Raw genomic sequence first — 21,503 nt, forward strand, 5'->3', positions numbered from 1 at the left:
GCACAAGAGCATGTTGACAGAATTTGCTAAAGGATAAGAAGATCTTTCATCCTTGTCGCCTGCAAATAGAGTTAATGAAAGTGAGCTACACATTGTTTTTTAACAGTAGCTGAACTCGCTTATCTCTTAGCCTTGTCCCAAGCTGCTTTGCATCATTGCTGCTATTCTTTTTCATGGCAGATCCATGGTTTAGAGAGTATTGAGTGAATGAATCAGTCTATACTTTCAAAAACTTACCTAAACCAAGTAGCTGAGATGGTTCACTCTTGTTTGCATGTAAACTATTAGAGATACTTTTTCAAATAAGATAATAAACTGTGCTCTTGGAAAAGGGTTGATCAGAATGTTAAAAGGTTGAAGTGTATTGAGTCTTAGAAACTGCCCCAAGGATCAACAGTTTTACAAATGTTAAAGCCAATTTTGAGGTTGCTGATAGGACATGTATTTGTTCTGCAGACAAACTTATGAGCTTTACTTTCATCCAACTTGCTTGTTATGCAATTACATAAACAGCTTAAATACCTGGTGAGGTTATGGAGAAATGTCTCCTTATAGACCTCATTTAGAGTATTTAGACCTGCAGGGAAAAAAAAAGTGTCAAACAATTTTCCTGCAATAATGACCCCGTGAAACCTCGGTGGACTCAGTGAAATTTGCCAGACTTTATTTTGGTGGAGAAATCTGAGAAGAATTAATAGTCAGAATACGCCTAATAAGATAATTCCTGTGGATTAAAGGATCAGAGAAAGAGGTAGAGATGTACAGTTCAGAGACACAGGCGCGAACTTCTTGCATGTTTGCTTCTGCGCAACAGAGGAAGTGAGACCCTCAGCAGACAGCCTGAACGTCTTATTACGTTGTCTCCTGGTGCAGATCAGAACTCGTCGCTCTTTTAATTAAGGCCTCACTGTCCCATGTTTCCTGATCATTCTCACCCTCTGATGACTTCCATCAACGCTCTGATGCCTGCACCGCATCTGGGTTTAACCACCAGAGGTGGCAGGAGACATTTGTTCTGACTGTGACAAAGTCATCTGGAATCAGGCTCAGCTTTTCCCTTACCAAAGGCACACAGTGTTTTTTTTTTTTTTTTTGCTCTAGTTCAGACTTAAACCACCCCTTTCTTGTTTTTAATTTAAAATAATAAGCGGTGAAGCTGTGAGCGGAAAACACCAGATGAGACACAAGAGACACAGCAGTGGTGGGATTCAGCCACAGCCCAATGTGGGTACATGAAATTTCTGAGTGTCCCTCTGCATAAGGCCTGTGAGTATTGCACTGCGTAAACATAGACACTAGGGGTGAGGAGAAAGGGAATGAAGTGGGTAGGAAAGTCTCCAAACATAGCCATTATTCTGTCAGGACAGAATAAATGAGACATGGGGTGATATTAAACCCATATGAGTACTCCGAAGGGCCAAGCCGTCATTCCTTTCACAATAGCTTCCCTCCTTCTGATTTGCTTTGGTACAGTTCTGCAGACTTAGATGTTGGATTATTAAGGATTTTATTAACATATAAGCATACAATGTGGATTAAAAGTACTGCTAATCCATTTTGTTTTATTCAAACTATCCAGTGTTTAATATCTAAATGGTTGAAGTTTAATTTTATGCAGAGCTTCCTACTTTCAATGGAAACACGAGCCAGCGTCGTAAGTTATCCCAAAGGTGTTTCTGTATATCCTCTTGCAACCTCAGAGTGGGAAATCCCCCCGAATTCCCTCCACCTTTGTCGATCTCGCCATTGGAGATGAGTGATTTTTCCCGTCACTCGGGTGGATCCTTCCCTGCTGTTTGCGAGTGCTGAGAAGGGAGGTTAATAATCCACAAATGCCTCGACGTTAGGGTCCGCACAGCTTATTTTTAGGGGCGGAGAGATGGATGGTGTGAATGTTACAAACCCGGAGAAGTCTGCGACAGACCAGAAAAGCACTTGATGAATGTTCAAAGAGAGACGCGCAGGCAGACATAGGCCATTTCCTCTCGCATCTATTTGTTATCACGTTCCCTTCAGACTCTGTGTCTCACCATGGAAAATTGAAAACCGCGCAGCCGTGACAGCAGAACGTTGCTCATGAAAGTGCAGAGCCGCAATAATGAGCAGCTTGCAAGTTGAGTTTGTGAGTTTATTTCAGCCTGTAGACGTACATGAATTGCCTTAGCAAATTTCATGTCTTTGGCTGAGCCGTCGGGATTATTCACGGGGAATTACGGTAGCTCGTCAGGCTGCGTGTCAGGCCGAGCAAAGCAGATGTAACAGTGTAATATTCTATTTAAGATTACGTGAGGGTATTGAAATTTTTAAATCCTATTTGGGTGACCGGCTGCTGTATAACAGCGTGTCACTTCACTGGACTTAATTGTGAGCTCAGACATGACAAAAGACTCTTTCTCACTTTTTGGGGAAGTCCAGTGATTTATAATGATCACAGAGATTACATGTAATTTTCGCCCTTTGGGGAAATAAAATTTACTTGTGGTGTATTTCATTGTGCTCTATTTATGAAAGAAAGGCATTTTTTATGGCAGCAGACCCCTACAGATTAAATTATGTTTCATTTTAACCATACCTTGTATTTCTTTATGATTAATACAGACAGTGGTGGAAGCTAAAGAGAAGCCATTTGATCTATTTTCATCAACAAATCAAAATATTTCATCCTTAGCAAACGGAATTTGTCCACACATGACACAGAAGTTGTCAAAATCCATTTTTTTCTTTTTTGTTTGTTTAAAGAAACAGTTTAAAACTTAACTGTTTTAATCAGAAGAAATAATAAAAAAGTTTTTGGACTTGAAGGATGCATTCATGTGTTCATTCTTGTCCTACTAGCAGACATGTCCTCTCCCACCATGAAGAAGACAGAGAAACTGTTCAGCCCCACCTCTCCGCAGGACTCCTCGTCACGACTCAGCACTTTCTCTCAGCCTCATCACCCGGGCCTAACAGGTGTGGGACACAGTGGTGAGTTACTGTTGACGTGTTTTTTTTCCCTTGAATGCATATGGTGCCTCTCTTGCAAAAAAAAAAAAAAGAGAGAGAGAGAGAGAGAGAAATCGATGCTGATGCGGGATTATTGTTTTATCCAAAACGCCCACAATCCATCTTCTTCTCTGATCTGTCTGCTTTGCAGTTATATCGACGAGGAGCCCCCCTCCACACTCGCCCTTGCCGTTCTCGGCCTCTGCAATCTTGCCCCCAGCGCCGTCGACCTACTTCTCGCACACCACCATCCGCTATCCGCCTCACCTCAACCCTGCTGATCCCCTCAAGAGCTACGTGCCGTCATATGACCCGTCCAGCCCGCAGAGCAGCCAGGTCAGTCTTTTTCTTTCTTTTTTTTTGTGTGTGTGAGTAAATGAAGCTTTTTTTTTTTTTTTTTTTAGGTCAGAAGTCAGACGGTGGTTTAGCTTGATATTTGCAGCCTCTAGTCTTCTTTCTTGGTTTATCTTGTTGGGCTCTGCTCCCATCTGACCTCAAAAGATGAAAGATAAGATAGATTCCACTATGTAATATTTATTTCCTGCCTCGTTGGTGCATTTGCTCTTTTTTTTTCCTTTAATTGACAAATGTGGCCTTTAATAATACTTCTCAAATCATGAAAAAGTATTTATATTACAAACCTTATATTTATATTATTAACCCTTTTAGAAACCTAAAACGTCCGCAGTTTGATCAACACTTGTTCTTGTCTTAAGAAAAACTTGCCCCTGCTTTATTTTTGGTTTCTAACACTTGGATATAATTGGTCCGAAACTGTCACGAAAGCAGTGGAGATGTGGTGTGGACCCAATTGCAGAGATGAGGGAGGCCGGTATGCAGAACTCAGAACGATTTATTTTCCTCAGAGGAACTCAGAACAGACAAACTAAACTGAGGTACAAAATGATCCAGCAAACAATGAGTGAACATGAGTGGTATAAATACACAGGAAAAACCGAACGAGAAACAGGTGAAACAAATGAACTAAATGAACCCAGGTGAACCAAATCAATGAACAGGAAATCTAAGAAGCTAACCAAGAACCAAGACAGGAAAAACTACAAAATAAAACAGGAAGCCCAAAAACAAAGCACAGAAAAACCCAAATCATGACACGAAACAAGCCTGTTATTCCAATTTCCATTGATTTTATTGGATTATTGTGTTTGTTTGACTCAATTCAAGCCCGATTTTAGTTTTAAAAGACATGAAAACTTGTTTGTCTGGTTAGAGTCGTACTAAATTCAATTTCTCAGGTTGAAGCAAACACCTCCAGGAAATACCATTAGGCAAATAACTTTAGCATGTATATGTTCAGCTGTATGCAGCATATAGTCAATGATTTCTGATCTATGCTTTGACCTAGAAAAGACTGTAAAAGCTGGTTCACAGAAAAAGAAGAAGAATGTGATAACAACATAGTGGAAATTCACACACGCTCTTCTGTCTCAGCTGAAAGAGTTCAGTATTGTGAATGGTAAAATGACGAATGGTGACACATAGTTAAACAACAAACAATGGTAAAACCCTCAGCAGTGACAAGTTGGACGGGAGCACATCACCAGCCACCAGGGCACAAAGTGGAAGCTACTTCTGTCACTAGATTTATTCCCCTCACATGCTTCAATACAACAACAAGGACTCTATTCTAGTTAAGTGGGCTGATTATTGTAACATACGAAGGGAGTTAAATTAAATTAAGTAAATATGGGCAATTTGCTTTCAAACCCTGATGTTCCTATCCCCTTCTTTTTACAAGGAAGTATACATTTTCATCTTGATCTACTGCATAAAGGATATAATTGATCTGTGGCCTCATGTTTGTAGTTGAGTAAAATAAAAAAATGTTTAAATGCCTTCATAAAAACTGTAAAAGAAAAAAAAAGTCAACCAATTGCAGTCACATGTATGACAAACATAACAGTATCAAGGCATAGTAGTAAATCAAACAGCTTGGAGCTTTAATACATTGAGGGAGCACACTGCGGACAGTGTGTGGAGACGGAGCAGGCGTAGATGAGAGAGATGTGTGATATTTATGTGAGTTTTATTTCCCTGCTGTTCTCACTGTAAACAAAGGCCTTGTAGACGGCTCCATCTTCAGAGCAGGGAGCGGGTTAGACTGGAGGGGTGGGGGTGGGGGTGGGGGGGGGGGGTGGGGGGGGGGGGGGGGGGGGGGGTCAGGGTGGACTGTTACTCGAGAGAAAAACCGCAGGGAATGATAAAGGTTGTAAATATTTGCCGTTGCCGGGGCCCGGCCCTTGTGCAGAATTAACAGGCCCTCTGCTGGGGTGCTGGAGAAAGGAGCGAGTTAGCGGAGGGGGGACTGGGTGATGGGCAAGTGAGGTTGGGTCCAGTAGGGAAGAGAGAGCGCTAGAAGACCAGTTAGGGGAGGATGGGAGATTGGGAAGGAATGGGGGGGGGTTTCAACAAATAACACAGTGCTTATAATCCCATGGACGAGTGCCAGAATGTTTTTATGCTTGCTTTAACGCAGATTATATTACACTCTAATTAAACATTCTATTCACAACGAAGGGAACCCTGCGGACACGATTCTTCTCCAAAAAGGCCTGTTTGAGTTTTGAACTTGGGGCGGCCTTGAAATGAACGACCCAGACAGTCTCCAGCCGTCTCAAAGAGTAGCTCCCACTTGCTTCCTTTATTTCTTCCCCCCTATATACAGTCTCTCTGCCTCGCTCTCTATAGTGACGCAGTCGCTCCATTGTAGCAGGTCACTCCACGGCTCTCTCTGGCTGTTCACGCCCGGGTCCTCCTAAATTCCATTTATGAGCACCATTAAAATCATTGTGTGGAATCATGTAGGAAATCCATTGTCAGTAACTGAGGATCTATTGTTGCTCACCCCCCCCCCTGCTGAGTATTGGTAATAACTGTGACAAGTCAGAGGCTGAAAGTGCTAGCATCTTTTCTCCAGGCAGAGCATTAAGAGTGAGCGCTTCAACCTCCTTTTGTTGTTCATTTTAATTCTGTCCGGGCCAGCAGGGCAGCCATGTCCCAAGCTGTGATTTCATTCTTAGCTCATTCAGGGCAAACTATTTTTTATGAAAGTGTGCATTGTTATCTTGGTTTATTATTATTGAGATCTGCTCAACTGCACATTTACAAGCAGTCAAGAAGAACTTGTAAACATAAGTCACTGGAAAAAGCCTGTCCTGTTGGAAGGTTATGGATCTCAGTTGCAGATCTTCCATTTTTCATCTGATGATTTGGCCAAATTTAGCTTTAAATCTTTATTATTCTGGATCAATACCCTCTAATTTAAGATCAAATAAATAGTTCTGGAAGAAACACTTAGTTTAAATTGTGCTTTCTGCTCTTCTCTGCCCTACGTGCAGCCTAACAGCAGTGGTCAGGGGGTTGGAAAGGTCCCAGGCCACTTCACCCCAGTTTTGGCTCCTTCGCCACACCACGGCGCAGTGCGACCTGTCTCGCTCTCCATGCCCGACACCAAGCCCATCACCACATCAACAGAAGGTGAGAAAACCACTGCTGACACCACCACCAAACACCTCCTACTTTCCAAAAACCAAGCAAGCAGCAGTTCTACCGGCTCTGATGCACCGGCAGTCTTTGCAGTGTGGTCGTGTGGTTTTTTTACTTGCTCACTACCAGGAAATGTGAGAAGACGCAGCATGTTGGTTTATAGTAAAACACATCCTAAAACAGCTTTGGGTGTGGTTTAAAAGCAACATATATTCTAATTAATTGTATGCTATAATTAATAAGTTGAATGAAAGCTGATGAATGCTGGATTTAATCAGCCTGATTTCACTCCCAGTTTGTTTCATACTGATGCTTGATGCTTCTCCACTGCGTCAGCTTTGGATTCTCACCATAAATCATCTCTTTTTGACATTCACGATTTCCTTAATTAAGAGCATAGCAGTAGCAGTAAGCGCTGCTATTGACCAAGTGTTTTAATGTTAAATAGTGGTGCAGTAAAGATAAAGACAAAAATAAGATGTGAAACGCTGTAGTGTTACGACTGGAGTTCATTGTTAGTTGCCAAACTCTGTTAGGTGTCTGTTCTGCTCCTCCTGTCAGCCTTCTTTCTGCAGATGAACGTTTTTGTGTTAAATGTTGGTAACCCAACGCTCTGATGTTGCTGGTAACTATTCAGCATCCGGTGCTTACCTTACTGCTGCAGAATAACTAGCAATATCCAGCGATTAAGCAGGTTCCTGTAAACTGGTGAGAAGGCGGTACCCTGCATGGGAAGAAATAATGTGCAGGGCTTTGACTAAGCAACCATATGCAGTGGGTTGTGAATTATTATTATTGTTAGTTTTTTTTTTTATAATTACTCTGATCAGAGCAATGGTAAAATGTACTTTAGTCATATGTCACATAAGAAGGCTGAAACATTTTTGAGTGAATTGTATGGAAACATCAATTTCATCAATATAACAACAGTTTTAATCAAAAATAACAAAATTAGCCAATCAGTCAGTCATTTGAGGCAGGATACACCCTGGACAGATCACCAGTCCATCATAGATAACAATGTTCGATAACAAAATGACCATGGACCCAACATTGGACCTTGTGGAACTCCTAATGGATTTTTATGGAAGTCCCAGTTCATCCCAGTTAATAATTATAACACATTTTTTTGTTTTTCATGATGTTGCCCAGGTTACTCAACCCCAGGCACCCCAACAGCTAATCGATTTGTAAGCCTGAACCCCAGAGATCCAGCTTTCCTCCACCAGCAACAGGTGAGGTCTTCCTCCATTTCAGCACTCAGTTTACTTGCTCCTCATGTTATCCTTTTCATTTTCTGCCCCCTCTCCCCCCCCCCCCCCTCACTTCTTCCCAAACATCAGATGTGTGTTATCCCTGCCCTCTGCAAAAAAAACCAGTTGCAGTCTGAATTTGATTTGTGGGCAGCAGTATAAGGTCTTGAGCTTTTAGAAGATCAGATTCAGCGCTGTTGGCAGAACAAATGAGTTTTTCTCACATCTCAGAACGACTCGGATGCAACACCACTAAAGATAGCAAGTCCTGCTGAAAATCTGATTCTTGCAATCCTTTTACAGCTAAATTCCTCTTAGCAAAGGTTACCAAGAATTCTGAGTCAGAAGTAAACCTAAGTTATCAGTATGTCTATTAGTGAGCTGCTTCATTGTTAAATTTAACAGATTGGAGAGGGAAAAAAAAACCATCCCTCTCTAGTATCTATTATAAAGACAAATGTAAAAGTGAAGGGTCACTGTCGCTGTGTTGCCAATGCTCAAAAATGTACGGTACACATGGGTGCTTTTTAGCGCATAATGAGCTCATTTCCTTCACACATCACTTTAGAAGTCCTCTCACACACACGCACAATCAATACACTCCTTCATTTGCAAGCCGAAAATGCAGAGCTGGCATCGCCCTACTATAGGATGTCCTCGGACAGAAGCGGTAACCCTGTGTGTGTCAGTGTGTGGGTGTGTTTGTGTGTGTCTGTGAGGTTAGGAGTGTTGCGGTGTTGTCGGACGAGAGAAAGTGCTCTCCCCCACCCCATCTTATTGAAAGCGCTGGTCTGAGGCCAAGGCTTTTCCAACCACAACTAATTGAATGCATCTGCACGCAGCTACATAATGATCGCTGGGTTTCTCCTCAGCTCCCTTTTTTTTTATTTTTATTTTTTTTTTATGTTTTAGTAAAAATGACAAAGCTGGCCTCTGTTTCCTCACTCCTTTTTCTGTCTTTTTTTCCCCCCTCTTCCTTTTCTTCTCCCCAAATTTCCTAAAATCAGTCAGAAAAAAAAGGGGGAGTTTTTCCAGGGATGCTTTTATTCCACTCCAGAGGAGGAATGGGAGGATTCACTTGGCTGATGTCGCACAGTTTGTCTTCCACATTTTCTAGTAGTCGTGCTACTTCTTTCAGCAGGGCACAAAGTGACTGCAGTAGTCTCAGAGTAGCTGCTGAGTTTGTCCAAGGCTTTGTTCCCAAAGGCGATAAAGCCATTTTACTCCACATTGAATCAGACAAATATGAAAACATCTACCGAAGAAATACGGCAGGGTAATGTCACAACAGTTCCTTAGAATAAAGGCTGGAAATATTTTACTCCAGGAAAGAAAAGCCACATCAGCTGCAGCCTCCTTGGACCCAATTTGGGTAGTATTTTATAAATAAAAAAAGAAAGAATGATGATAGATTTTTTTAGCACAACAGGGACACCTTTCCAGAAAGTTATCACGTGTTGTAGGAATAAATGTTCTTCTCATCCCGAGAAAAACTCCAAACAAGCCTCACATATATTCATCTTGCGCCTGCTTGTCATAGTTGTTTTTGCTTTCTGTGGTATGATTTACCAACCTGGGATCTGGCCTTGCGGCAGTGGGTGGGTGGGAGAGGGTGGGAGGGAAGAGACTCTGAGCCAAGTCCCACAAGACTGAACACTTTCACAGGATACTCGCTCGTTGTCTTCATCTGCCAATGATGCGTTTATTCTGTGGGGTCTGTGAGGTTGTTGCGCTTTTTGACACTTTTAGTTGTAAAGTTGCAGATGTTTGTTTCAAAGTCTGTCAGAAAAGAGAAAGGCATCTTCCACATATGTGTAGATTGTCAGCAGTTTGTAGCTTTTAACAAGTAGATTACAGAAAACGAGTCAGAATACTGATGCTGTAATTGTAGCTCATGCAGCTGAGTGTTAAAGCCGACGTACAAATGGTTTCGTTTCGTTTCGTTGGTTGGCTTTTGTTTTCTCAGAGGGTGCCCTTATTAAAATATGGCACTCCAAAGAGTCTCTGCAAAAACAAAAAAACAACACTTTCCCACACACACATTTACACACACACACACACACACACACACACACACACACACACGCAAGGCTTTGACAATGAAAAAACAAAAAACCAAAAACAAAACGCCACCACCAAACGCTCCCACACCTGCTCTACGAATCCCAGGCCATGAATGTGTGAAAACCCTCCATTCATCTCTCGCCTTGGTTAACCCCTCAAGGGAATGCCACCATCTAGCATTCCACAGGGAAAGATCCGTGATCAGATGTCATTTGGTATTATCTAAGGAAGGATCCTAATCCGCAATCTGCCCGCATCTGTTTGCTAACGTTCCCCGGCTCCGTCCCCTTTTTCCCTGCTGCCCGTGCGACTCTGATGTGTCGGTGCCAGCGGACAGATGGCGAGCCCCTCGAGGAGCGGTGGCACCGAGCGTCTGGCCCAAGCCGCGCATTCTCTCCCAGCTATTGTCAAGGCTGCAGAGTGTGGGGGGTTTACGCTCACAACATTCGATAAACACAGAGAAAAACACTGAATAGAGCAACTTTGCTTTGTTTGCCATTCAGTTTTACTAAGCAGCTGTTCAAAGCAATTGATCTAATGACACTGATAGATTAAACTCGACTGTAATGAGTGTCTTTGTCTTTGCTGCTCCCCGCTGCTTTTTTGTTGGATAAAACAATACGCAGAGAAACTTAAAGTGCATTTTAAGAAGGAAAACCATCATATTTCTTTGATGGGTCCATGCAGGTGCTCAGAGGAAAAATAAAAAAAACAGAGCACATTCCTTGACCACTGCAAAATGGCTTTGAATATTCAGCGTATATCTGATTAAATCTCTCTTAAGAGCCTCTGCAAAAACGTCTGCCGCTGCACGCAGAGTGCTAACGGTGCAGTTTTATCCCGATGCATTACTAAATGAATGTGTTGACCACAGGGCAAGGTTAGGTTGGTATTGGCAGAGATAGCTCTCAGCTGGATTGCAGACACGTGCGCTCGCATAATGCATGCAAAGGAGGAGACACAGTTTGTGTGTGGCTTTTTTCTTTTCTTTTTTTTTTTTTTTTTTGCAGTAATTTGTAATCTGTATGTGAGGTTCGCTTGTTTTAAAATGCGGGAAAAGAGGTTAGCGTGTGTCTGTGAGTGTATTTGTGAGTGTGTGTGCTTTAACTTTATTGCATTGTGACCCCAAATCAATAAAAACAGTTAGCTAATGAAAAAAAAAAAAAAAAAAAAAAAAGGGAGGGGGGCGGGGGTCTGCATGCTTGAGGGCATGCGCACTCTGTCCTGAATCTGAAAGTGCTCTTACAGTGCAGCGATCATTATTGACAGGGTGCATGCATCCAATGGGCTGCATGGCTTCACCAGCTGACCATGTGACAAAGTAGTGACTGCTCACAGATAAACTACTTATGATGGCACTCACATTTTTTTTTAACCAACTAACTTTGTTCATTTTTTTTCATCATTATTATTTTTTACTTGCAGGATAGCTGTTTACATCTAACTGTGATTGCATGCATTTCCTTTATGTCTGCTCTGGTTTTACTGTCATTTTCCTCCAACAAGTAATGAAAACACTCAACCATTCACGATTTTTACTTTTGTCTGTAACAGTTTGGACTCATATTTGAGTCACTTTTATTATATATATTTTTTTTATTCTGCTGCTCCTGCCTTAGGCTCTTCTGCATGCATGTGTGTATACAGTGTTGAGTTGTAGTGGAAGTTGTCTTGGCCCAGTGATCTGACTGCTAGGTTTCAATTGACAGCTGAGGAAGTGTGACTGGAGCGTGACTCAAAACGGCAGGCATTATGGCCCCAGTGCCACTGACGACACTTTGGGGATTGCTTGGCAAAGGTAACCTTTTCGTTCTTTCATACCGTCTCTTTGTCTCTCTCACACCACATGTACACACAGTTATACCTTTAAAAATGACTTAATTAAAAAAAAAAAAGTCAAATGTTAAATTATTTGCTTTTTTGTTTACAGTTATAAAATTGTTATTTTCTGGTCAGGAGCTGCTGTAAAATCTCACACATGTTCACTACTTGTTGAATTTTTTTTTTAGAATCAAAATCATGCGTTTTTGTTGATTAAAAACCCACTTGTTCGTGTGTCTCTTACGTTTTTACTATCGTCTCTGTTCCTTCATCTCTTTGTCTCATTTTCCACTTTTTCCAAAAATTGATTGAATTCTTTCCACACACTAGCATCAGATTGGGATGAACTGTGTTTCTTGCAGTCACCAGAACAGATTTTTCAAGTTCTTATAAGGCACAGCACAAGTGAAATCTTATGTTTTTCTATAGACTACGTATCATTTTAAGCAACAACTTTATGTAACTTGTCATCGTTGCTGTTAATGTGTTTTTTTTAATTTTTTTTATTGCCTTGTTTGTCTTTACGGCAAGGTTACAAATACCGCTAAATGTTTCAGCTCTTATATACAGCCCTCCTCACACACAGGCAAAACAAAATATTTGTGTTTCATAACAGAAATTCAAACCTGAGAATCAAAGGAGTCATTTTAGGTCAGATTTGTGGCCATGTGAAGATCATTTACTTTCCACGTTTCAACAAGCTTAGCTTTGTCTGACTTTATGCTCAAGTCACGCTTTACTCTCTTTAAATTAAAGTTACAGAACCCCCCCCCCCTCTCCCTCTCTCTCTCTCTCCTTTCCTTACTGTATCTCACCCTCTCTGGGGGGAAAAACCTGAACCGTTTCAGCATGGCAGAGCAAGCAAGCTGAGCTAAGCCTTTTCCTGTTCCCTTCTCCCTCCTTTTTTTCTCCCCTGGAAATGTGGAGTGAATGTGTGTTCGCGCTTGTGTGTGTGTGTGTGTGTGTGTGTCTGGCCGTGAGTGTGTGCACAGGTCATTTTGCGCTTGCTGAAGTTATAAACACGAATGCACGCAACAGAAACCTCTTCTGCAGGCCTTCCAATTGGCAAGTAGCAAAGGTGAAATGCCCCCCTGCAGCAGTTTAAGGTCCCACTCACACCCCGGCTTACTCCTGCCCTCCTCTCCATGTGACCGTACAGTAATGAGGCCAAATAAAGCGGATCTCAACTGAATTTAGTTTATTTTATTATAAGGACAAGATGGTAATTCCATTATATTTCTTCCTCTTTGATGGATTATTTACGCCAAGCTGTTCAATATATAGATGGAATCTGTTGGATTTGCCTTTTATCTTGCTTACCCTTTAAACTGAGCCCTCCGCTATGCCCCTTCACAACTAGCCTCCAAATTAAAAAGCTGCCAGACTCGCATGTTGCCATTGTGCAGGAAATGGGTCAGCAATCCATTAAGATGCCATTAGATAATCTAATTTAGTGAGCTAATCCTTAAACGAAGCACACTGTATGCCCAGGCTGTGCTTGCAGGGAGCAGAATTAGTGAAGGTTTGGGAGCTGGACAGGGCAAAAGGGAGGCCTTCTTCAAGGTTGCCTAAGGAGATATAGTGATGGAGGTCAGGTTGTTAGCCATGCTTACAACTGCTCAAGTGCAGGGACACAATGCAATATCTAGCACGGAGACCAAACTTTTGAGAAACAAAGGTATTTAAAGCTGCATAAGGGCAGAAGTCGTGTTATCTGGCTTTAAAAAGCCTTGTTAACTTTATCTCTATAGGACTGTTCTGCTGAAGAGGCTCAAAACCACCTGCAGGGCTCAGCTTAGTTTATTCTTCCTTTAAAACACACACACACACACACACACACACACACACACACACACACAGACCGATATGCTGGGAGAAAGAAGTAATCTTTACATAAAAATCCTGCTTAGCACAGCTTTAGCTTATAGGAGGCAGATACAGACTGACAGCTATCGATTTTAACAAGATTAAAACCGATCTGCACACAAAAGCCTGCAAGTGCCCTTTTGTAGCTGTGTGGTCCCTCTAATGTAAGCCATTACCTGAGAGGAGTTTTCATAATGAAAGAGAAACAGAGATGGAGGAAAGGCAGAGAGGAAGAAAGAAAGAACAGGAAAAAGAGAGAACTGCAGCCCTTGGCCGCTCTGTGCGCTCTTTGTTTAGCAAGGTAGGAAAAACTTAATCCCTCGTTTCCTGTCCAATGATTTTTGGCAGGGTGAAAGAGAGAAGGAGGGAGGGAGGGAAGAAAACAGGAGGAGAAGGAGGATTGCATGAGGAAGATGGGTTTTAACAGGGGGGGAAAAAAAAACTGGTAGAGAGGATTAGCCTGGAAGTTGCCTTTTTATTTTATATTTCTTTATTCTTTTTACGCTTTTGCGCACAGCAACCCATGAAAAGTTGAGTGATGTTTGCTTTTGTTTTAAATACATTTTCTCTGCCGTTTTTCTCGCCGTCGCTCTTTATTTAGGAGCGTTTGCTTTCTCAGGCCGTGAGGTGAATCGAATTTGCACTTTCATTGTTTTAAGTGTTAGGAGCGGCGACTGGTGATTTGTATAAAACGCAGACTGGTTGATGAGCTGCTTTCACGAGCGAAGACAATGTTGTCTGAGAGTGAGTTTCACAGGGAAGACAAGTCCAGTTTCACCTCTGCGAAGCCGCATCATCACACTTCAGTCTGTTTTTGTTCCTCTTAAAAACAACTACCCTTCCTCCCATCCATCCTTTCCATTCTTTTACCGTGTTAGTCTGCTCTGCTGTTGCTTCAGTGTTTTAAATCAGAGCCTGAGATAGAAAAAATCTGCGGCGCAGGTATGTTCATGCTCAGCAAGGACTGACTCGAGAGGTGGGAGAGCGTCAGATGAGTACACGCTGGGAGCCTGTGAGGAAGAAAAGGAGAGAAGGAGGGGGGCTAATTATCTGACATCTACGTAGGGCAGCACCCCTCGGGAACAACATGCTGTTTGTTCCCGCTTGCGTTTTCAGTTAGCACCGTTGCTCCCCAGGAACAATCGCTATGTTGTTTTGCCATTAGCGTGAGATGAATAGGGATGGGACAGCTTTGTGTAGGGACCCCCGCACTTTTTTTTTTTTTTTCCCCCACTTCCCTCCCCCCTTCTCCTCCCTTCCTCTCCTCCGCCACTGCCGATCACACACTCCTTCTCATGGTTTTCTATACGAGCCTCTATGCAGAGAAGTGGGGCTGCGTCACGGCGCGCTCACATGATGCGGAATCACCTCAGCTTACATCAACAGTTGTTTGTTTTTCACTGCTTTCTTTATGAACTACAAAACTACAAGACCTTAAGTCTGCATGCTACGTGACAAAGTCAGCTTCCTGTGATTCATCTGTCTCCCTTTCTGTCTTTCTTCTTTGCCTCTCCGCAGTCCTGGTACCTGGGCGAGCTTAGTTCCATTCCAAGTGTCGAACGGGACTCCGATTCTGCCAACAAATGTCCACCAGAACTACAGCATAAACATCATTGGTGAGCCCCTGGTCCCCGCTGAGACAGGGAACTGAGCATGCAGAAGCCGGATGACCCCCCCACCCCACCACCCACTCCCCCTTACCCTCCGCTTCAGGGTGGAAGGGTAGGTGAGGGTGCAGAGCTAGCACTACAGGTGATTGCAGCCATGGACAAAACCAGCAGAGCAGCAGGTGCTGCATAACCTCCCCCGCCTGACTCCCCTTAACTCCACATCTCCCCCTTTCCATTGCCCACACCTGCTAACTCCCCCCCCACTCCCGTCCCTCATGATGATGGACACTGGCCCTGAAGTTGACGATGAGGTTCAGAGGAAAGAAAGAAAGAAAGAAAGAAAGAAAGAAAGAAAGGAGGAGGAGGAAGAAGAAGAAGAAGCTTCAGGTTGGCTGTCTCCTCACACTCATCCACCACCCACCAGTCAGTTGTTGCGTTTGCAGAACTTTTCAATCCATTCAGATACTGTGATGTATAGATGCCTTAATGTTTTATTGCATGACATTCTAGACTCTTAGCAGCAATTCCTACTATTTCTCCAGGTTGGCGTATAAGGCGTAAAATTTAAACATAAACACACTTTCACACACACATAAAGCGAGGGGTCTGCATATTGACACCTGCCTGGTGGATGGCTCAGAGACTCTAAGTTCTGCAACCTCTTGAAAAGAGGCTCTCCCTCATTGAACGACTCACTGTGTACACCATAGGAACAAAAAAAGAAAAAGAAAAAAACCACAAAAAAACTTGTGAATTCAGAGTGTTTCTTCTTCCGTTTGATTTCAGTTTACTGTGACACGACTCTTTGTTCAAAAAAAAAAAAAAAAATGTGTTGACTTTGTTTTGTCTTTACTGCTACTACTTTCAAGAACTAATGTAAACACTTATGGCGAGAGTTGAGAACTCTTGATGCAGTTTAAAAGAAAAAAAAAAAAAGAATACACTAATCGCTAGGCTTGAGATTGAACCCCTCCTAAAATGAATTCGCAACTCCTTTTCAAAAGGAATGAAAAAGAAGACGAGTAGGAAAAATCGCGACAGAGGCAAGTGCAATTGAATTTTTTTTTGAAGGGAAGCTATCAGTCTGTCAGCCCTCAGACTCTAAAGGAAGGGGGATAATTATTAAATGTTTTATTGGAGGAAAAAAAAAATGTTTCAGAAAACATTTGAATTTGATTTCAGTCACATATCCGTCTCTTGGCATGAGAAAAACATCAAGCGTGAAAGGCAGTTGAAGGCAAGCATAAAGCTATCGGTGCAGCGCTGAGCAAAACCAGCACTTACTTTGAGCCCTTCCCGTCATTGTCGGGGAGATTTTGTTCTTATTTATTTTTACGGGGGAGGCGGGAGATTTAAAAAAAAAAGAAAAAAAAAAGAGAGCAACTGAAAAATAAGTAAATAAATGAGACACACATAGTGTGTTTGTAAAGATCAAGAGCATACGCATTTGGCCATCAGCTTGTAAAGCTTCTGTTTACAAAAAAAAAAAGAAAAAAGAAAGAAAACGTGTTAATTCATGGAAAATTTGTTATTGATGCAAAAGTACTGAAGGCTTTTAGGTAAAAAGCTACAGATTGTGCAAGGTGAACTCTAAAGTGGAACAAGTTAAAAACTGAAATTATGAATTGAGGTGGTGGCAAAAAAAAAAAAAAAAAAAATCCCTGAAGTCAAGGATTGTGCGTGGTGCGTTCAAAGCCACTGCCTCTCTGGTCCGGAAACATTTATACAAGAAAAATCTCTCTGATACTCTGTTAATTTGCACGATGACATATAGTCCACATTACGTGCCTTGCCTTTGAATATAGAGACATCACTACACTTGTTTTTTGCTGCATTTATCATTATAGAAAAAAAAATTAACATTTTTATGATAAGAATTGTTTTGTACTCTGAATGAAATTGTTGATTTTTAACTTCATGTACTACTCTATCTCACAGTTACGTTGCATATCAAGGCTGTGTATAGTTGCCGTTTAAAAGTTTGTAATCAGCCAGCATTTTTTTTTTCTTTCCCAGTGTTTTTGGTGGTTTTTCTAATAACCTGTCATCTTTTGTTTTCCCTTGTTTTTTCTTTTTTCTTTTTTTAATGCTCATTTTTTGTTCATCTTCCAGTTACTATCGTGGAGGGTGAAATTCAGAATTATGAAAATTATGCAATACCAAGTTTTGCCTATGTAGGTAGTGCTTATAGATGCGTCAGTTATTAGAGGCTAGTTTGGAGATAGACAATATTGTAATGCATTTATTTTGTCAATATTGTTGTTCGTCGTTGTTGTTGTTGATGATGTTGTTGTTGTTGTGGGTGTTTTTCCTTTTTTATTGACCAAAGTGGAGACTGCTTTCTATGCAGTGTAGGATAAGGTCTTTTTTTTTTTTCTTTCCTTTTACTCTAGCATATAGATCCGAATGAGGGTGAGACTTGTTCCAGCGTATTATAAAATTGGGAATTGATTGGGGAGGTGGTGGAATGTCTTTTAGAAGCGCGTATAAAATTAGAAAAAAATGCACCCTTGGTCTTCTGTACGGCTGCAAAGTCACTGATTGGTCTACTGTGACTCTTAACTTTCAACTTTCCACCTGGGGTGCTAGCATGTGACCTTTTGAAGGAGCTCATTTTTCACAGAAGAGACGGCTTGACTTGAGCACGACAATCATTTTAAAAGATCATTTTGCTTAGAATCCCACCCAGGCTCGGATCCCTTGGGGCTGCAACTGATGATGGACACGGTTGCACGCTTTTAGAAGCACCGTATACTATTCTAGATGTCGCCGAATGCAATTTCCAAGTAGATGCCTTAATCACATCAGTGAAGTGGCCTGTGACCTGCGCAACAATCACACACCGACTAATGCTAGTGAGACCTGTCCAAATCAGTTCCAGACAGGCTCAAGCAAGCCTTTAGAAAGTATTTTATAAGTAGTAAATTTGTATAAATGTATATACGATGTGCACATGTGTCAGTTCGTAAGATACTTCCCCAGCAGAGCCAGTAAAGCGTGTTATAGTAAATATTGGACTGTGGAGAAATAAACTCTAACCGTTCGTCCTGTGGCCCAGTAGAAGCTTAAATAGAATCCATTAGAAGAAAAATATAGCACTTAAATAGCACATAGGCAATCATCTCCCCCCCCTTCCCACCCGTGCAGAGTTCAGAACTGAGTCTCAGATGAAATCTCTCAGGCACATTACAGGGCATTGTTTGTATCAATCATTATCGTACCATTTTTAAAGTAGACAAATAGACTTTTCTCACAGGAAGAGCAGCACGGCCGATGCTGCTGTGACACCTTTTTGCACTCTTTCCCTACAATCGTGAAAGAAACGTTTCCTTTTTTGGAAAGGTGGTACTACCGAGAGTTCTCCGGCTGCGGAGCAGAAATCATAGTTAGAAAATGATCCTCAAGTCAAGCTCAATCTCTCTGTCTTCACCCTAATTTCTTACACAGAAAAAAAGAAATAGTCACCCCGTTCAATGTGCACTGTTCCTCCCCCCCCCCCCATGATTTAGTTTTTTCTCTTTTAAAATAAGTGCTTTGCAGCCTTTGGCCATTGGAGACCCCCACTGAAGTGCATTGTCCCCAGGTTTGTTTGTGTGTGGATGTGTGCGTGTGTACATGAGATAAATTGTGTCAGGGTCACTGTGCTGTCAGTGTTTATTGAATAGGAGACTGTACATAAAGGTAAATATCCTGATGGTGTCGCTAGCAGTAGTCCGTATCGGGGGGGTTGAACTCTGCTTTGGCAGCTTGAGTGTGTGCATGCGAGCACGTGGGTAAATTTGCCAGCTGGATGTGCAGATCGAGTGCCTCTGACACTACATAACGAGAGAAGATGAGGGTCTTTTTATTTGGAAAAACAAAAAAAACCCAGCCTGCCTTAAGACAGGCGTTTGTACACTGTAAACCTTCGGGGGAAGTTCTTTGAAGCCCCGATTTGTAAATCTTCATTTCTGGGGGAAAAAGTCAGTTCCATTTTAGGAAGATTGAAAAAAAAAAAAAAAGAATTAGAGTTTTATTTGTTTGTTTTTAGAGGCTGGATTTGAGTTAGAACTCTCCGGATTTCCCTGATTATTAGGATCTAAAGTGTTTTTAATCAGGTGTTGTGTTCCTGTATGTAAAGATAGAAAACATGTGGAGAGGGGGAGGGAAGGGGTGTCGGCATAAATATTAAAAAAAAAAAAAAAAAACAAGAATGAAGGCTTTTCTTTATTATTATTATTAATGTTATTATTTCTGATCTTGGCTAGTGCGTAGATATTTCCATTTGGGAAACACTTCATGAATATTTGAATTTCTTTAGTGTGGCCATAGCGAGTGTGACGTGATTTATCTCTCATTGTTTTTTGTTTTTGTTTTTTTTTTTAAGAAAAGGGTGTGAATTCTTGTCCAACAAGATTACAGTGTGAGTGTGTTTATTTCTTTTTTTTGTAGCAGCTGGGAAGTGATGTCACTTAAACCAGTAAAAAGTTTTAAAAAATAAATAAAAATAAAGGAAAAACTTTTTTTTTTAAAAAAAGGCCCAGATTGCACCTGACCTTAAATGAGAAGCAGGGTAAAATCTCCAGTGACAAACGTCCAAGATGAATCTGTAAGATTACTTCTTTCTTTTTTCTTCCCCCCCCCCCCCCTTGATTTTTATTTCCTTTTGGAGTTGTTGCAAGACAATTGGTGCTACATCTTGCCATATATCTGTTCTGGCTGGCCATCGTTCGAGCTGTCTAAATGCTTCGTAAGCAGACAGTGCTCTTCTCAATGATCTCCTGAAAAGCATCCGGGCATCAATCATTTTGCACTTTCCACATGCTGTTAAAGCCTGATGTACTATAGAAAAACCCTCATTCACACTACAAAAAGGAACCTTACATTACTTCAGGTGCTTCATGTTAGGGTACTGTACCTTCCAGCTGAGGAAGTGTTTTTGGGTTTGAATGTAGCCTGTCAGGAACCTCTTGAATCTTTATGAAATTATAATCAGTATTCAACCCATCAGCAGCTTCAAGGCAGATCTTGACGCTCACAATGACTATTTTCAGAAAGTATTACTACACCGATCGACTCGATCAGAGAGGAACAGGGCAACTTTATGCAAGAAGGACTTGTGGCACTCATGCAATATGTGAGACTTCTTTCTTTATTTTTCCTTTTTACCTAAATGTCAAGCACTCTGTAGAGGCTGTAGAGGGTGTGTACGTGCAGACGTAAGGGAAACATTAAAACTTCATTTTCATCCCACATGAGCAATACGTGTTTTCCATACTCTTGGCTAGCTGCTAGTCACTTGGCATCAGGTTGTTATGAAACATGAAAACCAGCATTTTTACAGGATGTAACATTCACCAAAAGGAGTCAAGACAATAGCAATGCAGTGCCTGTTCAAGCTGCCCAAGTGTCTGTTGTATATAATAGTAGAATGTGATAGACCTTACTCTCCTGTGTGACGAGGAAAAAAAGGAAACAGCATCACACAGAAGAGAAAGAGGCTAATTCATCTGGAAATATACTCTTTATTCATTTTCAGGCTTTTTTTTTTTGTAAAGTATTAATTTTCTTATTTTGTCAGCACACAGTTCCCACATCAAGCTTGTTTCTAATTTCATATTAAACGTTTCTTCTTTCTTTTTTTTTTCTCTTGAGAGTGAGGTGGGAGGGTCAGTGCTACATTAAGTGCAGTGAAAAGATGAAACAATGTTTTGTTTTTGTTTTTACAAAAAAAGAAAAAAAATATTAGTCACCATTTTTTCTTCTGCAGGGCTGATATATATATATTTTTTTTGGTTGGGGTGGGCGGGGGGGGGGGGGTCTTGTGGCACTTTTACTTCCCTCTGCGCACACATTTCACTCTGTTTGAGGAATCATGGTTGGAAAATTCTATGTAATGAACAACAACAACAACACCAACAAAACAATATGTAAACAGTCTCCAGTAGTGATCGTAGTTACACTGCAAGTGTGTGCGAAGGTCTATGTATGTATCTGAATGTACGTTTTAGAGGACTTTTGGAAACCTGTTTTGTTTTGAGGTTTGTTTTTTTTTTTTTGTTGTTTTTTTAAAAATCTTTTTAATTTACAGTTTAGGAGCCGCAGGTGTCCATTGTGAAATGTATAGCGAAGGCCTTGATATCCCTTCTCTTATTGATTTTTAGAAATGCCAAGCATTAGGCGATGCCTTCCAGCTGCTTACATTTGATGCAGGGGCTAAAATTGCCACAAGATTAAAATCAGTGTAAATAAAGGCTCAACTTTTTGTGATTGTTACTGTTATATCCAGCCTATACTGCTAGCAGCTGTTTTTACTGCAGTCAATTACTGGAAGTGGATATATTTCCTATGCAAAACTGTTTAAACAATAAAAATGAGCTATGCTACAAAAATGACTTCAGAACTGTGACTTTTTTTG

At 41.3% G+C, this 21,503-nt stretch overlaps 1 protein-coding gene across 10 annotated transcripts in view; it reads left to right on the forward strand.

Moving 5' to 3' along the window:
• LOC306769433 (nuclear factor 1 B-type-like) overlaps positions 1-20,881 on the forward strand; it is a 71,900-nt gene extending 51,019 nt beyond the window's left edge. For 4 of the 10 annotated variants that reach the window (XM_079258027.1, XM_079258033.1, XM_079258032.1 and 1 more), the window contains 6 exons: positions 2,836-2,967; positions 3,137-3,321; positions 6,345-6,483; positions 7,645-7,727; positions 11,519-11,607; positions 15,015-20,881. In XM_079258027.1, the coding sequence (XP_079114153.1) occupies positions 2,836-2,967; positions 3,137-3,321; positions 6,345-6,483; positions 7,645-7,727; positions 11,519-11,607; positions 15,015-15,147 (761 nt within the window). In that variant the 3' untranslated portion in view covers positions 15,148-20,881. The remainder of the gene's footprint in view (positions 1-2,835; positions 2,968-3,136; positions 3,322-6,344; positions 6,484-7,644; positions 7,728-11,518; positions 11,608-15,014) is intronic. The other 6 variants (XM_079258029.1, XM_079258031.1, XM_079258034.1 and 3 more) reach the window with 3 other exon arrangements.
• The last annotated feature ends 622 nt before the right edge of the window (positions 20,882-21,503 follow it).

Source organism: Telmatherina bonti (genome assembly GCF_933228915.1).
Source record: "Telmatherina bonti genome assembly, chromosome: 18".
Lineage (NCBI taxonomy): Eukaryota > Metazoa > Chordata > Actinopteri > Atheriniformes > Telmatherinidae > Telmatherina > Telmatherina bonti.